This window comes from Strigops habroptila, chromosome 14 (assembly GCF_004027225.2).
Source record: "Strigops habroptila isolate Jane chromosome 14, bStrHab1.2.pri, whole genome shotgun sequence".
In the NCBI taxonomy this organism is placed as follows: domain Eukaryota; kingdom Metazoa; phylum Chordata; class Aves; order Psittaciformes; family Psittacidae; genus Strigops; species Strigops habroptila.
In genome coordinates, this window is record NC_044290.2 from 585,679 (window position 1) to 600,569 (window position 14,891).

Here is a 14,891-nt window from a genome sequence, read left to right on the forward strand (position 1 = left end):
AGGGTGGGGAACAGGAGGGAACATACACTGTGATATGCCAAAGCTTTCTCAGGGCTATCCTCTGTGTTGCAGCTTGCATAAATACAGTGATCCAAGTCCATCAGGGCTGTGCTGCAGTCCCCAGGCTGCAGCTGCTGCTGCAGGACCTCCTGCTCCAAGCTAAGATGCTCCAAGCTTCCCCTGCTCTTACAGTCACTGGCCTTGAGACACCTCTGAGCACAACTGGCCCCAACAATGCCACTAACTACAGCGTGTCCCACACCGAGGACACACAAAGGTGGACATGAGATACATTGCTATAGCACACACAAGTCTCATCAACACCTAAGGTTGCTTAGCACAAGAAATAACAGGCAAACAAAGGAAACGCTCCCATGCAGCAGTAAGCAGTGCTTAGGTTTTTTGTTCTCTTTCAGAGGATTTTTGTTTCTCCAGTCCTTCTCCACCAGAACTCCATGAAACTGTTAGCCTCTTGAGAAGGTAACCCTTAAACGTTAACAGTCAACACATGGTGGTCTTGAGTCCTTACCTCTTTTCATCAAACATTGCTTCCACATTGAGTAATAGATACAGCTTCTCTGGAGAAATTTTTCTGCATCTTCTCTACACTCCCATGTGTTCCTAGAAACACCCATCTCTCAAGATGCTGCACACTCCTTTCAAACACTTGGACATTTGGGACATAAAAGGAACCTGCAATTTCATCTCAGGCAGATGATGGCTCAAAAGACATTTACCATCAAGATGCTTTAAATGAAGAGACAACATACCTGCAGGCTCCTCTGTGCTGCTGGCGGCTGTGGTGGGGGGAGCGGCGGGGATCTCTGCGCAGGACAGCGAGAACAGGTGGGAAAGGAGAGGAGATAAAAGAAGCAGATATTATTACAGATCCTAGAGAGCCTGGCCCCTGCACACACCTCATTTTGCCTTCCCAACCATGAGTGGTGTTTCCCAGCCATGTCTTCTAGCAAGGAGCTTTTCAAAAGCCCCAGAAAGCAGCACAGCAGGACCATATCTACTGGGGAACTGGGCCTCAAAAAGGGTGTAGAAAACCCCAAAATTTTAGCTTTGGCTATGAAAAAAAGAAGATACAGCCAGCTAGATAATTGATATGGTCCCACACACAACCTGCTGCAATTGCTACGTCCCAGTATGTACCCCAGGGTAAGGGATGCTGTTGCAGGGGCTTGGAGGGTGCAGAAGCCAGGCAGGGTGGTGTGGCTGCTGCTGTGCAGTGCGCAGCCCCAGCAGGCAGTGGAGCACTGCTGCCTTGCCTTTTCTCTGGGTTGTCCCTTCCAGCTGCTGTTTCCATCCATGACTGAGGTAGTGCTACCACTCTTCTTGTGTGAGGTAGCATGCAGGTAAAGCATGCATCTACATGCTGGGATGTGAGTGTTATTTAAAGGTAACAGAAACATATCTGGTGCCAATGCAATGGTCCCTGGTTTTGATTTGGGGCTGGCTTTGCATGGCTGAAACCGTATAACGTTCTGGATATTCATGCCCAAGTCTGACTGTGTTTGTTGATGCTAAAAAGGATGGACTGCAGATGGAGCGCATTATATGGTCCCAACTTTGGCAGGATGATCTCCTTTCCCCAGTGCACATACACAGATCTCATTACTGACATCTTTTGTGCATTTAGGGCACAGTGGTGCAATTTCTGTGCATCCCTGGGAATTCTGGCAGGGGAACACACCACCAGTCCATTTTGAAAGTGGAATTTTGGCATGAGCTTGGGGCTGGCATCAGTCTCTGCTTTTGCTCTCAGGAACCTGCCTGGCCACGGAGGCAGGGATCGTTGGGGTCTGTCTGAATTGCAATGATGGCAGCTCACAGGGATGCAGCCCAGTTAGCATTAGATGGCTTTTTTAGCTGTTCAGCCCTCATGCAATTTAACACAGGCCCAAACCCCTGTGAAACACATAGTGCATAGTCAGGCAGTACATGAACAGCCAGCACGGCCATCCTGAAGCTGGCGGCTGGATGGTGCTCGTGCTTGCTGGTGTGGGCTGTGGTACAGGCAGACCCCACTGGTGTCTAGTTCATTCCCCATGAGGTGATTGTTGCACAACTATTAGTCTTTGAGACAAGGCAAACATAAGCAGCGGTAAATCAGAGAGTAACTGCTCTTGCAGACAAGGTGGACAGCCCCTTGCTAGCTGCAGTGTACCTGTGCCCTCCCAGTGCCAGACAGGAGAGCAGAGTGGGTAGGGATGGAGGGCAAGTACCCTCTACTATGCATGTACAAAATATCTGAAGTACACTCCCCACCACATAGGATGCACTGTCTGACATTTTTCAAGGATGAAAATGTGCTGGTTGGGTTTTTCTAGGATGAGAGAATTGTGAGTTGCTCATATCCTCACTTTAATTGCTTTAGCATCGTATGTGGAGATCAAACTCCCAACAACTGCACAGCAGCTTCATAGCCAGGCCAGAGTGTTGCTTGAAACACAATTTGAACACAAGTTTTGGCCCCTTGGAAAGGACATTTTGCAGAGACACAGCAGCCAGGGGCTCTTGCGGGTGCCAGGATGGTGGCTGGGTTGAAGGGGCAGGGCAGGGCAGCCCTGCCAGCCTCACGCCAGCGGGCAGCCTGGAGCACAGGCTTATGAGCACAGCCCAGCTCCAAACGCCTGCTTGGATTGTGTTGAAATTCCGTGTCTGTCTTTATTTAGTGCGATGAATCCCAAGGGAGATGATGCAAGGAACAATTTACTCTCTGATTTACCATGGCCCTGGGGAATGATTAATGATAAACCTTTGCGCATACTAGCTGCAAAGCATACTGAAGCCGTGACTGTAGCATCCTGGGGAAACAAGCATCTGGTTTGAGCTCTTGCTGTCCCATTGCAACACAGGGAAGAACGACTCTCTAGTGACCAAAAACCACCCTGGAATGTATGTTTTCTTCAGCAGGAGAAGGTGAAGAAAGGGTATCTGCCCCATAGCTTGGCAATGGCCATCCTGAGAGGCAGATGCTGTGAGGGGACAGTGCGGGAGCAGACTGTGGGTTCCCAACAAAGACTTGATTCTTTCAACGTTCACTTTTCTTTTCCCATTGGGCCTTCTTGCGCCTTTTAGCAGCAGGGAGTCAGCCTCGAGGGGAGCAGTCCCTCCTTCCCAGCCCATCACAGGCACTGTAATTCCAGTGCTTCGTTTTGTTAGGGCAGGTGGAGGTGTCTCGTGTGAGGTGCATGAGCTACTGAATGATCCAATAACAGCAAAACCAACAGGCAGCAGAGAGGAGCGCTGGGCTGAAGCACACCTTGTCCCAGCAATGAGTGCTCAGCAGGGACTGAGTGAGGATATGGATGTCTGCAGAACAAATGCTGCAACAGAGAGACTTTGGGAGCTGTACCTGGTGCTTGATGCTGTTGTTGTGAGAGTGGAGGATGAAAGTGGCTTTGGGAAGCCAAACTAAAAAGCAAACCCAAGGAAGCAAACAGTAAACCAGCCTATGTTTCTGGGTGGGTTGTGTGAGTGTAAAATTGCCTTTAGCAATCCAGGTGCTATTGGCTGTGTTACTGTGATGGCAACTCCAGAAAACCAGCAGTTCCTCTGATTTGAGCTCTGTACCAGTGTAGCACACAGCCTGATTTTGCAGAGAAAAGCCTGTTTGTAGTGATCTGCCACAGCATCCAGACCTAATGTGGTACCCCAAAGCAAATGTGCTCTCTCTGTGAAGCAAAATCAAATTACTGGCAAATTTGGCTGTAGATGCCCTCACACAACCCACCTAGAAAGCAGATGAGCTACTTGGAAGCTAGGGGTGAATTTTGGATGATATGCCCTGTGGGCAGTGCAGCTGGCCAGGGGCCACAGGCTCTTCATCCCCTGAGCACTGCCCGTTGGCACGGATGTGGTGGGGTTAGTAGCCGCACAGCCGTGGGCAGTGGCTCCTGTGAATTTATAAAGGTTAATATCTCTAATCTACAGACATGGAAAGAGCAATCCACCTACTTATGCAGGGGGCAATGGGAGACCGGCTTTGCTGGTAGCCTTTGGCGCATCGATTGCACGTGATGCCGGTGACACCGTCTTTACAGGGACATTGGCCTGTGGTTTGGTTACAGGTTTGGCCGGCGGCACCCACGGGATGGCAATCGCACTCTGTGGGGGGAACACACAACAAGACGGTCAGGGAGGAGGAGCGCGGGTGCAGGTGGTGGTGGAGGAAAAGGGGCGAGCACCACGGGCTGCCGCAGCGCTCCCGGCACGGCTCCACCTTCTCCTCAGTGGTGCGGAGCTCCGGCAAACGTCCCGTCCAGCCAGGACTGCACCGACCTGAAACAGAGGTGGCGTTTGGCAGAGGGCTGTGCGTGGTCATCGCTTGGGTGCAGAGGGGACAGTGCCAGAGAGGGGGCAGCTGAGCCACAGCTGGTCCCACTGCAGAGATGGAACTGCAGAAAGACATCTTTCCCAGGGCAGTGAGGGCAATTGCCGGGGAGGCAATACGGGGTGGACCCGCTCAAGGATCCCTACCCCTGCACACTGCAACTGCCGTGTCCCATGGGTGCTGTGATCAAGAGTCTGCAGGACTTGAGGAGGAGGGGAGCAGGCAAGGCTCGGGGAGCCACAGCACCCGCTGCCCACACCTCAGCCAGCCTCAAACTCTCTTGGGCTCCCTGGAGCTGTGGCGGGGCTGTAAGGAAGAGGTACAAAATCAAGGAGCATTTCATCACCCCTCCACACACGAGATCTCAGGCAGGAGGCAATTGCTTTTAGAGATGTTGGGAATTCATTTCACGTGCACTGCAGGAAAAAAAACCCCACAAAACTACCCTCCTTTCAGTGCTCTTGCTTGAGCCCTTCCCCGCTGAGCAGCATCCCTGGCAGCTGGCACCTCGGGCGCAGGAAGGAAATGCCCTTGTGGATGCAGGCAGGCTGGAGGACCTGCTGTTCCCGGCCAGATGGATGGAGGCTTGACAGCAGAGCTGGGCAGATGTGAAGGGTTTGGCAGGAGATGTAAATACTGCACTTGAAAACATTCACCATCTCATTTCCCACAGTGGGACTTACCGGCGCAGCTGTTTGTTACAGGGAAAAAAAAAGCTAAAAAACCCCATCAGGGCTTGTTATCATCACTGCTCCAAAAGGATTATGGCCTTGCACATTTGTTAACAGCCCTGATTTCTAAGAGCTGCAAGTGCCGTGCCAGACTGTGGTCTGCCCCTGCTGAGCGGTGGCAGGGAAAGGCAGGAAAGCTTTCCTTTTCTTGTGCAGCATCTTCGGGAAGGAGCCAGCCAGAACCCTCGCGGGGGAGCACTGCTCCTGCTCTCCTCCTGCCCCTCGGCGGAGCTCCCGAACACTTCTGATTTCGGGTTTTTGATTAAAAGTCCTGCTCTTACCCCCCGCCTGGAGCTGGCTCTGGGACCAGGCACTTCAAACCTGCCCGTAGTGGAAAACTTTTCTATCAAACACAGTTTTGATTGGAAAAGTTTCAACACTGAATCAGTGTGGCTGGTGATGGGCGCAGAGAGCAGAGGATGTTTAGGTGGGAAAACCTGCACACTGCAGCCCCAGGGGATGGTTTCAGTATTGCTGGGGGAGAGGAAATAAAAACACCTTAAACAAAAGCCTGAAGAAGGAACAGGACAGAAAAGGGTTAAAGAAGAGCAAAGAGGCAGGAGTTAATACAAAAATAAGCAAATCAGGGAAGGGTTACACAAGAAGAGGCAAAGGGCAGGAGGATGGGGAGGAACACGCCTCATGTTTCAGGCGTCCCCGCTGGGGCTGCGCGTGCTGGTTTCAGGCATCGCCTGCAAACCCCCATCCTGTGAGTAATCCTCCCCCATGTGAACGGATTGCAGTGACTTCAGTGCGACCACTTGGATGAGAGAGAGGGGAAAAAAGAGGAGAAAAAGGGGAAAAAAAAAAAAAAGCCTTCGTGATGAGTAAGATTTACGGAATCAGGCTCTTGGAGGACGGGCTGCAGAGCACAGAGTGCTCTTTGGACACCACATAAATAAATAGCAATGCTGCTGCTTCCTTCCCTCATGAGGTAATGCCTCGGCACAGCTTGTCCAAAGCTGCCGTGGTTATTTTTACAGCCGTATCTGTCTGAGGTTGTCTACTCTCTCCCCGAGCCGGGCTCCTGCAAGGGGTCTGCAGCACGGATTTTGGCCACATCCCCACGGGCACGTGTGATGTGGCCAAGAGCAGACAAGTGGCAGAGGAGCTGGGAATCACTGACCCTTGGTCCAGGACCTCACCAAGAGAAACCCCTGCTCGATGGCTGCTGTCCCTCCAACACGCCGTGTGGTAAACCCTCTCTGGGTGGAGGGATGCGCTTTCTGCCACTGGTCCCCAGCTCTTCACTGCGGCACAGGACTGGGCAAGCCTGGGACAACTGCTTTGGGCAGAACCACTCCGGCCGCTTCAACGCCTGACCCCATTTTGATTCTGTATCTTCCAGAAAACTCTCTGAAGCAGCAGCAGCTCAGCCCTCCTGGCGTGGGGAAGCAGAAGGGGGTCTAAGCAGTGTCTGCAGATGCACATTTGCGGTCTCTATCCTGGAGGAACTGAACCAGTGCCAGCAATTAGGAACAATTAAAGGCAATTTGCAGTTCCCTGGCCAGTGCAAACACTTGCAGCCAGCAATTACAGGCTCTGCCTTCTCCTTCTCCAACGATGGAATAGCTGGGCCGCTGGTGGTAAATGCTGATTTTTCCAGCACAGTTCAAATTCCTTTGGGTTGTAACCTTAAATTGAGGAAAAACTGCACTAGAGTCCCAAAGTCGGGGGGAGGGGTGACCAGTACAAACACCCTTTTGACATCTTCACTGCCTTTCTGATAGACACCTTTCGATTCACAAAACATGTTTTCATGCCTGGACTTCCCGGGTGCAAGTGTTTGTTCATCACCCACCACGATGCAGAGTATCAGCAGTCCCCTGCACTAAGAAGAGCAGAGACTGTGAGGCACCAGAGCTGAGAAAACCTCACTGACCGCCAAAGGAGGGTGCCTGGGCCATCCTTAGAGATAATAAGGGGGATATCAGCTCATTTATCCTTTGTATCCTCATGCCTTGCTTAAACGGATCACCCCATAGAAGAAAATGCAATGGTGCAGGGAGTGAGATGTGAGAGGAACAAACAGAAATGATGTTGCAAGAAAATGGTGTGCCTTTAGTCTGGTAGTTCCCACAGTATCAGGGGGAAGGGAAATAAGTGTCATGATTTAGTTCTTTCATAAAATCTTTAAGAAAAAATTTGTGATGAGTGTCTGTGGCAGAGATGACCAGGAGTTATTGGTGGAAAATGAAGTTATTTCCTGCTTAAAAACCTGGCTGTGGAGGAGAAAACAAGGAATGGGAATATATAGTGAGGCTTTAATGGGGAATGAGGGCAGTGATGGGGGTGCCTGCATCAAGAAAATGTGATTTTTCTCATAAAATAGCCATGACCTGGAAAGAAGGGAGTTAACATCATTTCTAGGTAATCACCTTCAGCTTGGCTAGTCCAAACGTGAGGAGACCATGTAGGTCTTCTGCGAGACTGACACAAACCAGCCGAATGGGTGAGAAGATAGCAGAAAAAAAACAGTGTGCAGAAGGATGCATAATTGGAAGGAGGAAACAGGATGGCTTATGCATGCTGAAGGATCCCAATTAACTACAGCCACTCCAGGAAAAGATCTAGGAGTCAATGAAACATCTGGCTGATTGCAACAGAGCTCAGAAGAGCAACAAGATGGTAGGTTGTATTATGAAAAGGGTAGAGAGTAACACTGAATGTAATATCATGACACTATAGAAATCAATAGTACATCCTCAGCTGGGAAACCAGAGTAAAAGGCACGGAGAGGCACCCATCTGAGGGCGATGGAAAAGATTAGGAACGCCTTGCCAAGAGACGATGGAGGGATGCCAAGTAATGCACAGCGCCGAGAAGGTCAGACAGGTGCTCCTCTTCACTGGTCCTTAAAACACAGGAACAAAGGGACATTCAATGCATTTAAAAGGCAACCTTTTTCAATGATAAAAGGAAATGCTTCTTTGCACTGCACGTAATTAACTCGTAGAACTCATGCTATGAGACACCATGGCAGAGGCCCAACAGGATTAGATAGGCCTATGAATGAGAACATCTGTAGTTACATTAGCTGGGATTAATATATATACGGATATAAGCACTCCAAGCCAGCTACTAACTGCCTGCAGTTAGGAAGAGATTTCCCCTGGGGGCATGCTATTGCAAAACTGTCTGTCGTGGAGTTTTATATCTCTGTCTGGAGCTTCTAAGAAAAGCCACTATTATATGTGCAAATCTGCTGAGGCAGGCCATCGTCCGCTCGAGCAGAGGCAATGCTGCACTTCAGCTAAGATTTGGCTGGTTTGGGACTAAAAAATACCTGAAAGCAAGTCTTAGGGCCATGCATGAAAGGATGTGAAATGCCCTGATGTGTCTAGGCCACTGAAGGTTGACAAATAGCATGACAAAAATGCAAATATTTTTGCACCCCTGAGTTTTGATCGGAGGTATCTGCTAATCTGCCCACACACATGTGTGCTGGAAGGTAAACAGAGGGATAAATCTCCGGGCTTAGCTCTCTTCAACTGTGACCTTTTTGGAGAAGGTACCTGAAAGGATCTGCATTTTTGGAGAATTAGGATCTTCCTGTTTTGGGGAAGCTGCTTCCTTGGGAGGTCTTCAGAATGATGAAAAATCCATTTGACCAACAGAAAAGGGCTTGATATCACGGGGCATCCAGATTCCCTCTTGTCACACTGTATCTGCAATGATAACTCCAAGGCTTCCAGATTTAAAAGACCAAAGCATGACTTCTTTTATGTTGTGCCGTGCATGAAGCAGTAAAACAGCAATGCATTAAACTAGAAAAAAATACCTTAATTTGCAATAGTCATCGATGAAGGTTCCTGTGTTGAGAAAGAACCTTCTTCAGGAAATCACAGTCGGTTTCAAGTATGAAAATAAGCCCCATATAGCCAATGTGCCTTAGGTAGATGTTTATATTTAACCATGCTTTTAAATGCTTTTCCAGAACCAAGGCCAAAATTACCTCCCTTTGGTTGCTTTCCTTCTTTCCTCCAAAAACTCTAATTGGAGCGAAAAATGTGGTACAGAAGCTTTCTGCTGGAAAAAAATGTGCCAAAATCAAGCTTCTGGTGTGGACGCTTTGATTCAGCAAAACGTCAAAACAACTCAACTTAAATTTGCCTGTCACTTCAATAGCACAGCCCACGTCATCCTGATGCAGTAAATATATTTCACTTAGTCTTATGGTTTAGTACTTAGAGGTATGGTTCAGACATTATTACTTAGGCAAGCTTTTGTGTAGTTGTAGAATTATTTTTCTCCTGCTCCACTGTCTTTAGTAACTTGGATACTTTAAATCCTGGTTCCAGTGAACACGTCCACCTGGGGAATGCAAAGTGTGTGGAACTGCTGGGGTGAGTTCAGTTGTCCTCCCGTAGCTGTAATCCATGTCTAAGGTGACCCCAGCCTTGAAGATGTCCCAAAGACCGGATTCGGGCAGGGTTTTTTTAGTATATTTTCTTTGGCCCCTGTCTTTGGGGAAGCAATTCAAAACCAGAGGTGCGCTTTCCTTTGGAGACCTACCCTGGTTATCTTTCCATGGGCGAGGAGGGTTATGGTCTGATATCTGTGCACCTGAGTGGTGTGGAGAGGTTTATGCTGGCTCTGGGGATAGGATCCTGGAGGGATGGGCGAGACTGTATTCAAGAGCAGAGCATTCCCCACCACAGGTGGCACATCCCACAAATCCCACAGGTCTATGTCATGGGGAAGAGAAACGGTGGTATTCAGTGTGCACCCACCCAGCCTGGCCCCAGCTAGTTTGCTAACCAGAAGCAGAGGTTGAAATGTCTCTGTGTTAACTCTGAATACTAATAACGGCTTAAAATATTAACTGTTAACTGCTTTGCAATGAGATCGTCAGCTTGTCTGTGATATTGTGAACTGGATTTAGTTCTCTAAAAGATCATGTTCACGCACAATGTCCCTCAGCACATTCTCTTGGAGATTTAAAGGTTCCTTTGCCAGCAGAAAATGAATTCCCCCTTTTATCAGGCAAAGCCAAATAATCTCCTGGTGTTTCACAGTGTCCCTCCTCCTGTGCCGCTTCTCAGGGCTCTCCCATTTCTTCCTCCTGAACTGGCACTCAGGGAAGCCAAGGGCTTTGGCGCCCTGCAGTTTGGGCCAAATTTCACAGATTAGACCTTGCCTTTGTCTTCTCCGTAACAAGTAACAGACGGGGCCCACAATGCCTCCAGTGAGCAAGAATTGCCGCTAATCCGGAGAGGGCTTTGAACCACAATAAATCCACTTTTTGGGCAGGCGCACTATGGGCAGGCATTACTGATACAGACTCAGACAATTATGGCAGTGCTTTCCAAAAGGCTTGAATATTCTCTTGTTGAGAAAGGGCTAAAATTTCTCCTGTTGTCCCAGAGCTCCACCTTCCAGGTGACTGCAGGAGAGCTGGAGAAGCTGGTGGGGATGCTGGGAGACCCAGGGGTGGAGTACTGGGGCTTCCTTCTTCCTGCTTTGCTGGTAGGACTTGGCTTTTGTCGTGGAGGATGTCATTGCTTTTATTTGTCCATCAGAAAATGTCAAACCCCCTAGGACAGCTGTGGCCAAGCAGAGAGCACCTTAGTGTGGCCCAGTCCCTGGGCATGGTGTTCTCGTGGCTCTAAAGCAAAATAAGGCTCAACGTGCCCTCATGGGAGACCCTGCATGAGAGAGAGTGGGTTGGAAAATACTCTTATTGGGGGGGGGGGAGGGTGTGAGAGAAAACAAACATTTTTTTCCTCCTGATACATTTTTAGGCTGGCTCCTGAGGAAATGAGGTTCCTATGGGCGTATTCTACCACTAATAATATTTCAATCAAATCTGTCAGCAGAGCAAAAGTCTCAGAGTTAATGAGGTTGCCACAAGCCTCACAAAATGAGACCACTGGGTAGAGGAGAGAGAAGCTCTAGAAAAAGCTCCGCAGGGGTGATCTCTCCAGTGTGCACAGCCCTTATCAGGCACTAGAGCATCCACAGTGGGGAAAGCCACCCACAACACTCCACATGCCCATGAAAAATTGCAATGGGAGTTCCTGGGGCACAGATCCAGACCACTGGATTGTGATGATCTGAGAAGTGCATGTTTAACTGGAAAAGATCTCTTTTTCTATCAGAAAAAAATCCTTTTCATTTTAGGATGCTTAAAATTAGAAGAGGGCATGTGGATGAGCAGGACTGAACTTTGGTTTAATGTTCAGGAGAGAGCCTGGAGAACTTTCCACTGTCAAGAACTGATCTGAGACAGGAAATTATCTCAACAGATTGAAAACATTTATGGGGAAGGCAAATTACTCCTTTTCTCTCCTCTGCTTGGAGATATGCAATGGTCTGGCTGCGCAAATGAATTTAGCAACTTTTGTTCTTAGTCTGAGACTTGTGATGGAGAACCGTGCTGTAGTCTGTTTGTTGTTTTGGGTTTTTTTAATAGGGTGCAAATTCCCCTCTGCTGTGTTGCACCCTGACACTTCTGAGAAACCGCTGTCCAAACCTGCCCTGCAGGATTGCTTATGGAATATTTCTGCTGAAAAACCAAACCCAAACCACAGTTTTAAAGGAGGTCAGCCCCAGATTTAGCCAGTAAATCTCCTCTAAGGCACCATCATTGCAAGGACGTGATCTTTCCGAAATGCAGAGATCCAGAATCAATACTGTCTACATTTTCCTAGTGAGCTGGATCATCCAAATGTCTAACATGGGTTTGGGACTCAGCTGTGAGCTGGGGGGAGAGTTCTCAGGCTGCAATGGAGAGCTCAAGGTCCTTCAGAGGGTCTCTGGCTGAGCCTCCTCGATCACGTCTTGGCTCCCTGAAGTCAGCAGAGCATCTCGTCCTCACCTCTCCGCACAGTGCTGGTGGATTCTGCCATGGATTTTGCCCTTTCTGTGTGCTTTTTCAGCTCATCCATTTGAAGGGCTGCTCCGCCCTCCCATGCTAAAAGTGATGAAGGTTTCCCATTACGGTGTTAGCTGCTCTCCTGGTGTAAACCCATTGTTGTCCTTCTCCTGGGAGGTGGGGCTTTGGGTCTTGGTTTTACTCATTTGGGTGGAAGAAGCGACTGGTGGGTGTCTTTGAAGAAGAGCATGTGCAGGAGCGCCACATGTGAGGCATTGCTGGGGCCCTGGGTGCATCTCCCACAGGAGTGGGTGCTCCTGGCTGCCCGGGAGTCCTGAGCAGGCACATCAGAGCTGTGCTCCAGGGTTTGTGCTGCAGGTCATGGAATCACAGAGTGGTTTGGTTTGGAAGGGACCTTAAAGCTCACCCAGTTCCAACCCCCTGCCACGGGCAGGGACACCTTCCACTAGAGCAGGTTGCTCCAAGCCCCTGTGTCCAACCTGGCCTTGAACACTGCCAGGGATGGGGCAGCCACAGCTTCTCTGGGCACCCTGTGCCAGCACCTCAGCACCCTCACAGGGAACAGCTTCTGCCTCAGAGCTCATCTCAATCTCCCCTCTGGCAGGTTAAAGCCATTCCCCTTGGCCTGTCCCTACAGGCCTTGTCCAAAGCCCCTCTCCACATTTCCTGGAGCCCCTTTAGGCACTGGAGCTGCTCTAAGGTCTCCCCTTCAGGAGCCTTCTCTTCTCCAGGCTGCCCCAGCCCAGCTCTCTCAGCCTGGCTCCAGAGCAGAGGTCAGGCCCCTGCCTGGCGCGATGCTGTCTTGTTTACATCCAGATGTCCTCCCAGCTCCTTTGAAGGTTTGTCAAAAGCCCCTTCTTCACCTCCCCTTCCCTGCTTCAAATTTGCCTTTAAGTGCAAGCTCATCTCTGCTGCTTTGGCACTGCCCAAAAGACGCTCCTCGGAGAGAGGGAGCTTTGCTGAGAAGGGCTCTGGAAGTGCCCACGTGGCTTTTCGGAGGAGAATGGGGTGCCCGGGCCAAGCAGCAGCCCCATCCCTTGGTGCTGCTGCCGGGCTGGGGTCACAGCCTCTGCCCAGTGCCCCGGGGGTCTGCGCTCCCAGGGGAGTCAAAGCATGCAGCAGAACGCGCCTGGGTGGGAGCAGCATGTGGAATGATTGACTATCTTGGAGCCTGGAAACAGCTGCAGCTGGAGGAGATTTTTGGCATGGAGGTGATTTTGCTCTGATCTTATCACCAGGCACAGCAAACCTCTCTCCACAGCAATGCCCCTTGGTACTCTGCCAGTCCCCAGGGCAGGGTCGCCCCACCAGCATCTGTGCTTTCTCTGAGCATCCAGGTTTCAATCCCAAACTGCCTGAATATATTCCACTGAAATCCACTGTCTGTTTAAATGCTGCTGTATTGTGGGAGGTGGCCCCGATTTGTAAGCCAGAGGGAGGAGGAAATCAGTGGTAAGTTTCTGGGAAGACCAGACATCAGGATTTTACCCTTGTCCCAGAGAATTTGCACCAAAATGGAGTCCAGCCCCAGTACTGGGGCACGTTCCAGGGGCAGATACACAGAGGAGCAGAAAGTCTGACTGCTTCAGATCACCAGTGGCTACAAACATGAAGCTGGAACATGATACCTGTGGTCCCTATATGTGTTCCCCAGTGCATGGCATCATCCCCGTGTGCTGCATGGAGGTTGGTGGAGCTTCCCTGGGCTGGGGGAAAGGGCTGTGCATGGCTCCGACATTTGGGTTGTTCCTCACTGATGGCTCAGAGAGATCAGACAATTAGAAAGTTCTTGGAAAAGGAAGGCGTGTGTGCAAGGAAGAGCGTGATGAAGGCTGGCACATGGAGCCTCATCTGGCCTGAAACTATTAGAAAGTGTCTCAGTCACTGGGTTTGCCACAGGAATATTCCACTGCTGCGACACTGCAAATTCTTCCCACTCCAGCTCGCACAGAAGCAGCTGCTTAATTTGATGTAGCTGCTCATATGTCATTAAAATCATGAATTTTTAAAAGCTGGCATGGCCAGGTAGATGTGTTGTGCTGAACTCAAGGCTTCAGTTGAAAAACCCCCAAACTCTCTTTTTCCATGTTTTCACACTACGAACTCTAAACAGTTTTGAGAGTTTCTGTAATAATCATGTCCCTTCTTTGCTTTGGGTGCAAAGTGTGTGAATGGTGCAGCTCTGCCCTGGGCCCTGGAGGTGCCATGGAGGTGGTGGCACTTGGTGGCAGTGGCACTCAAGTCTCCTGTGCTGCCCCAGGACACTTCCACCAGCAACTCATGTGCATGGGACAGCATAACGCTGCAGTTCCATAAACTTTCTTCAACCAGCTTGTGTGCCTGGGGGTTGCTGATGACAAGTTTCAGATGTAGAAACCGTAAATCAGTGCTTAGCACTTGTAATAATATCGATACAAAGAATTATGGGGCCTTGGGGAAGGGGGTGACTAAGGCATAGCCTCTAACAAATGCAGTATGGAAATACAGCTAGAAAACTGTTCTCACAGCAGCGGAAGAGCCATGCCCTGTGGAGAAAAGAAAGTCTGTGTCTGGCACGTCAATGCCTGGAAAGTTTGAACTTTCTTCAGTGATGTGATTCTCAGAGGTGACCAAGCCTTGACACAAGAACTGGGTCCAAGCCCTGCCAGCACTACGGGTTGGCTCATCTCTCATCTAAACAGTAGCTTTGTCTGGTCTTCAAAGAGGAAGAAAAGAAGAGGAAGGGAAGGAAGTTTGATAATTAAGGACAACTCCCTGGGAGGAATTAATAGAAAGTATTGCCTTGTGAAACCACAAATGAGCTGGACTAGAGATGGGCAGCAAAATAACATTGCTTTGGGGAGAGGATATCTCTCTAAGGATGCACTTTACCTCCTCCAAAGGTGGACACCAAGGGTAGATCTCCTGCACTGATGCCCAGCAGTGATGGGGACCCTACAGTGATGGGAGGGAACCTGTGGGAGCTGCTACTTGCTGCAGA

At 49.7% G+C, this 14,891-nt stretch overlaps 1 protein-coding gene across 1 annotated transcript in view; it reads right to left on the reverse strand.

The window, feature by feature from the left end:
- NTN1 (netrin 1) overlaps nt 1-14,891 on the reverse strand; it is a 103,211-nt gene that overhangs the window by 28,913 nt on the left and 59,407 nt on the right. The window contains exons 3-4 of the mRNA XM_030505902.1: nt 3,967-4,116; nt 771-824 (exon numbers count right to left, since the gene is read on the reverse strand). Of these exons, the coding sequence (XP_030361762.1) occupies nt 771-824; nt 3,967-4,116 (204 nt within the window). The remainder of the gene's footprint in view (nt 1-770; nt 825-3,966; nt 4,117-14,891) is intronic.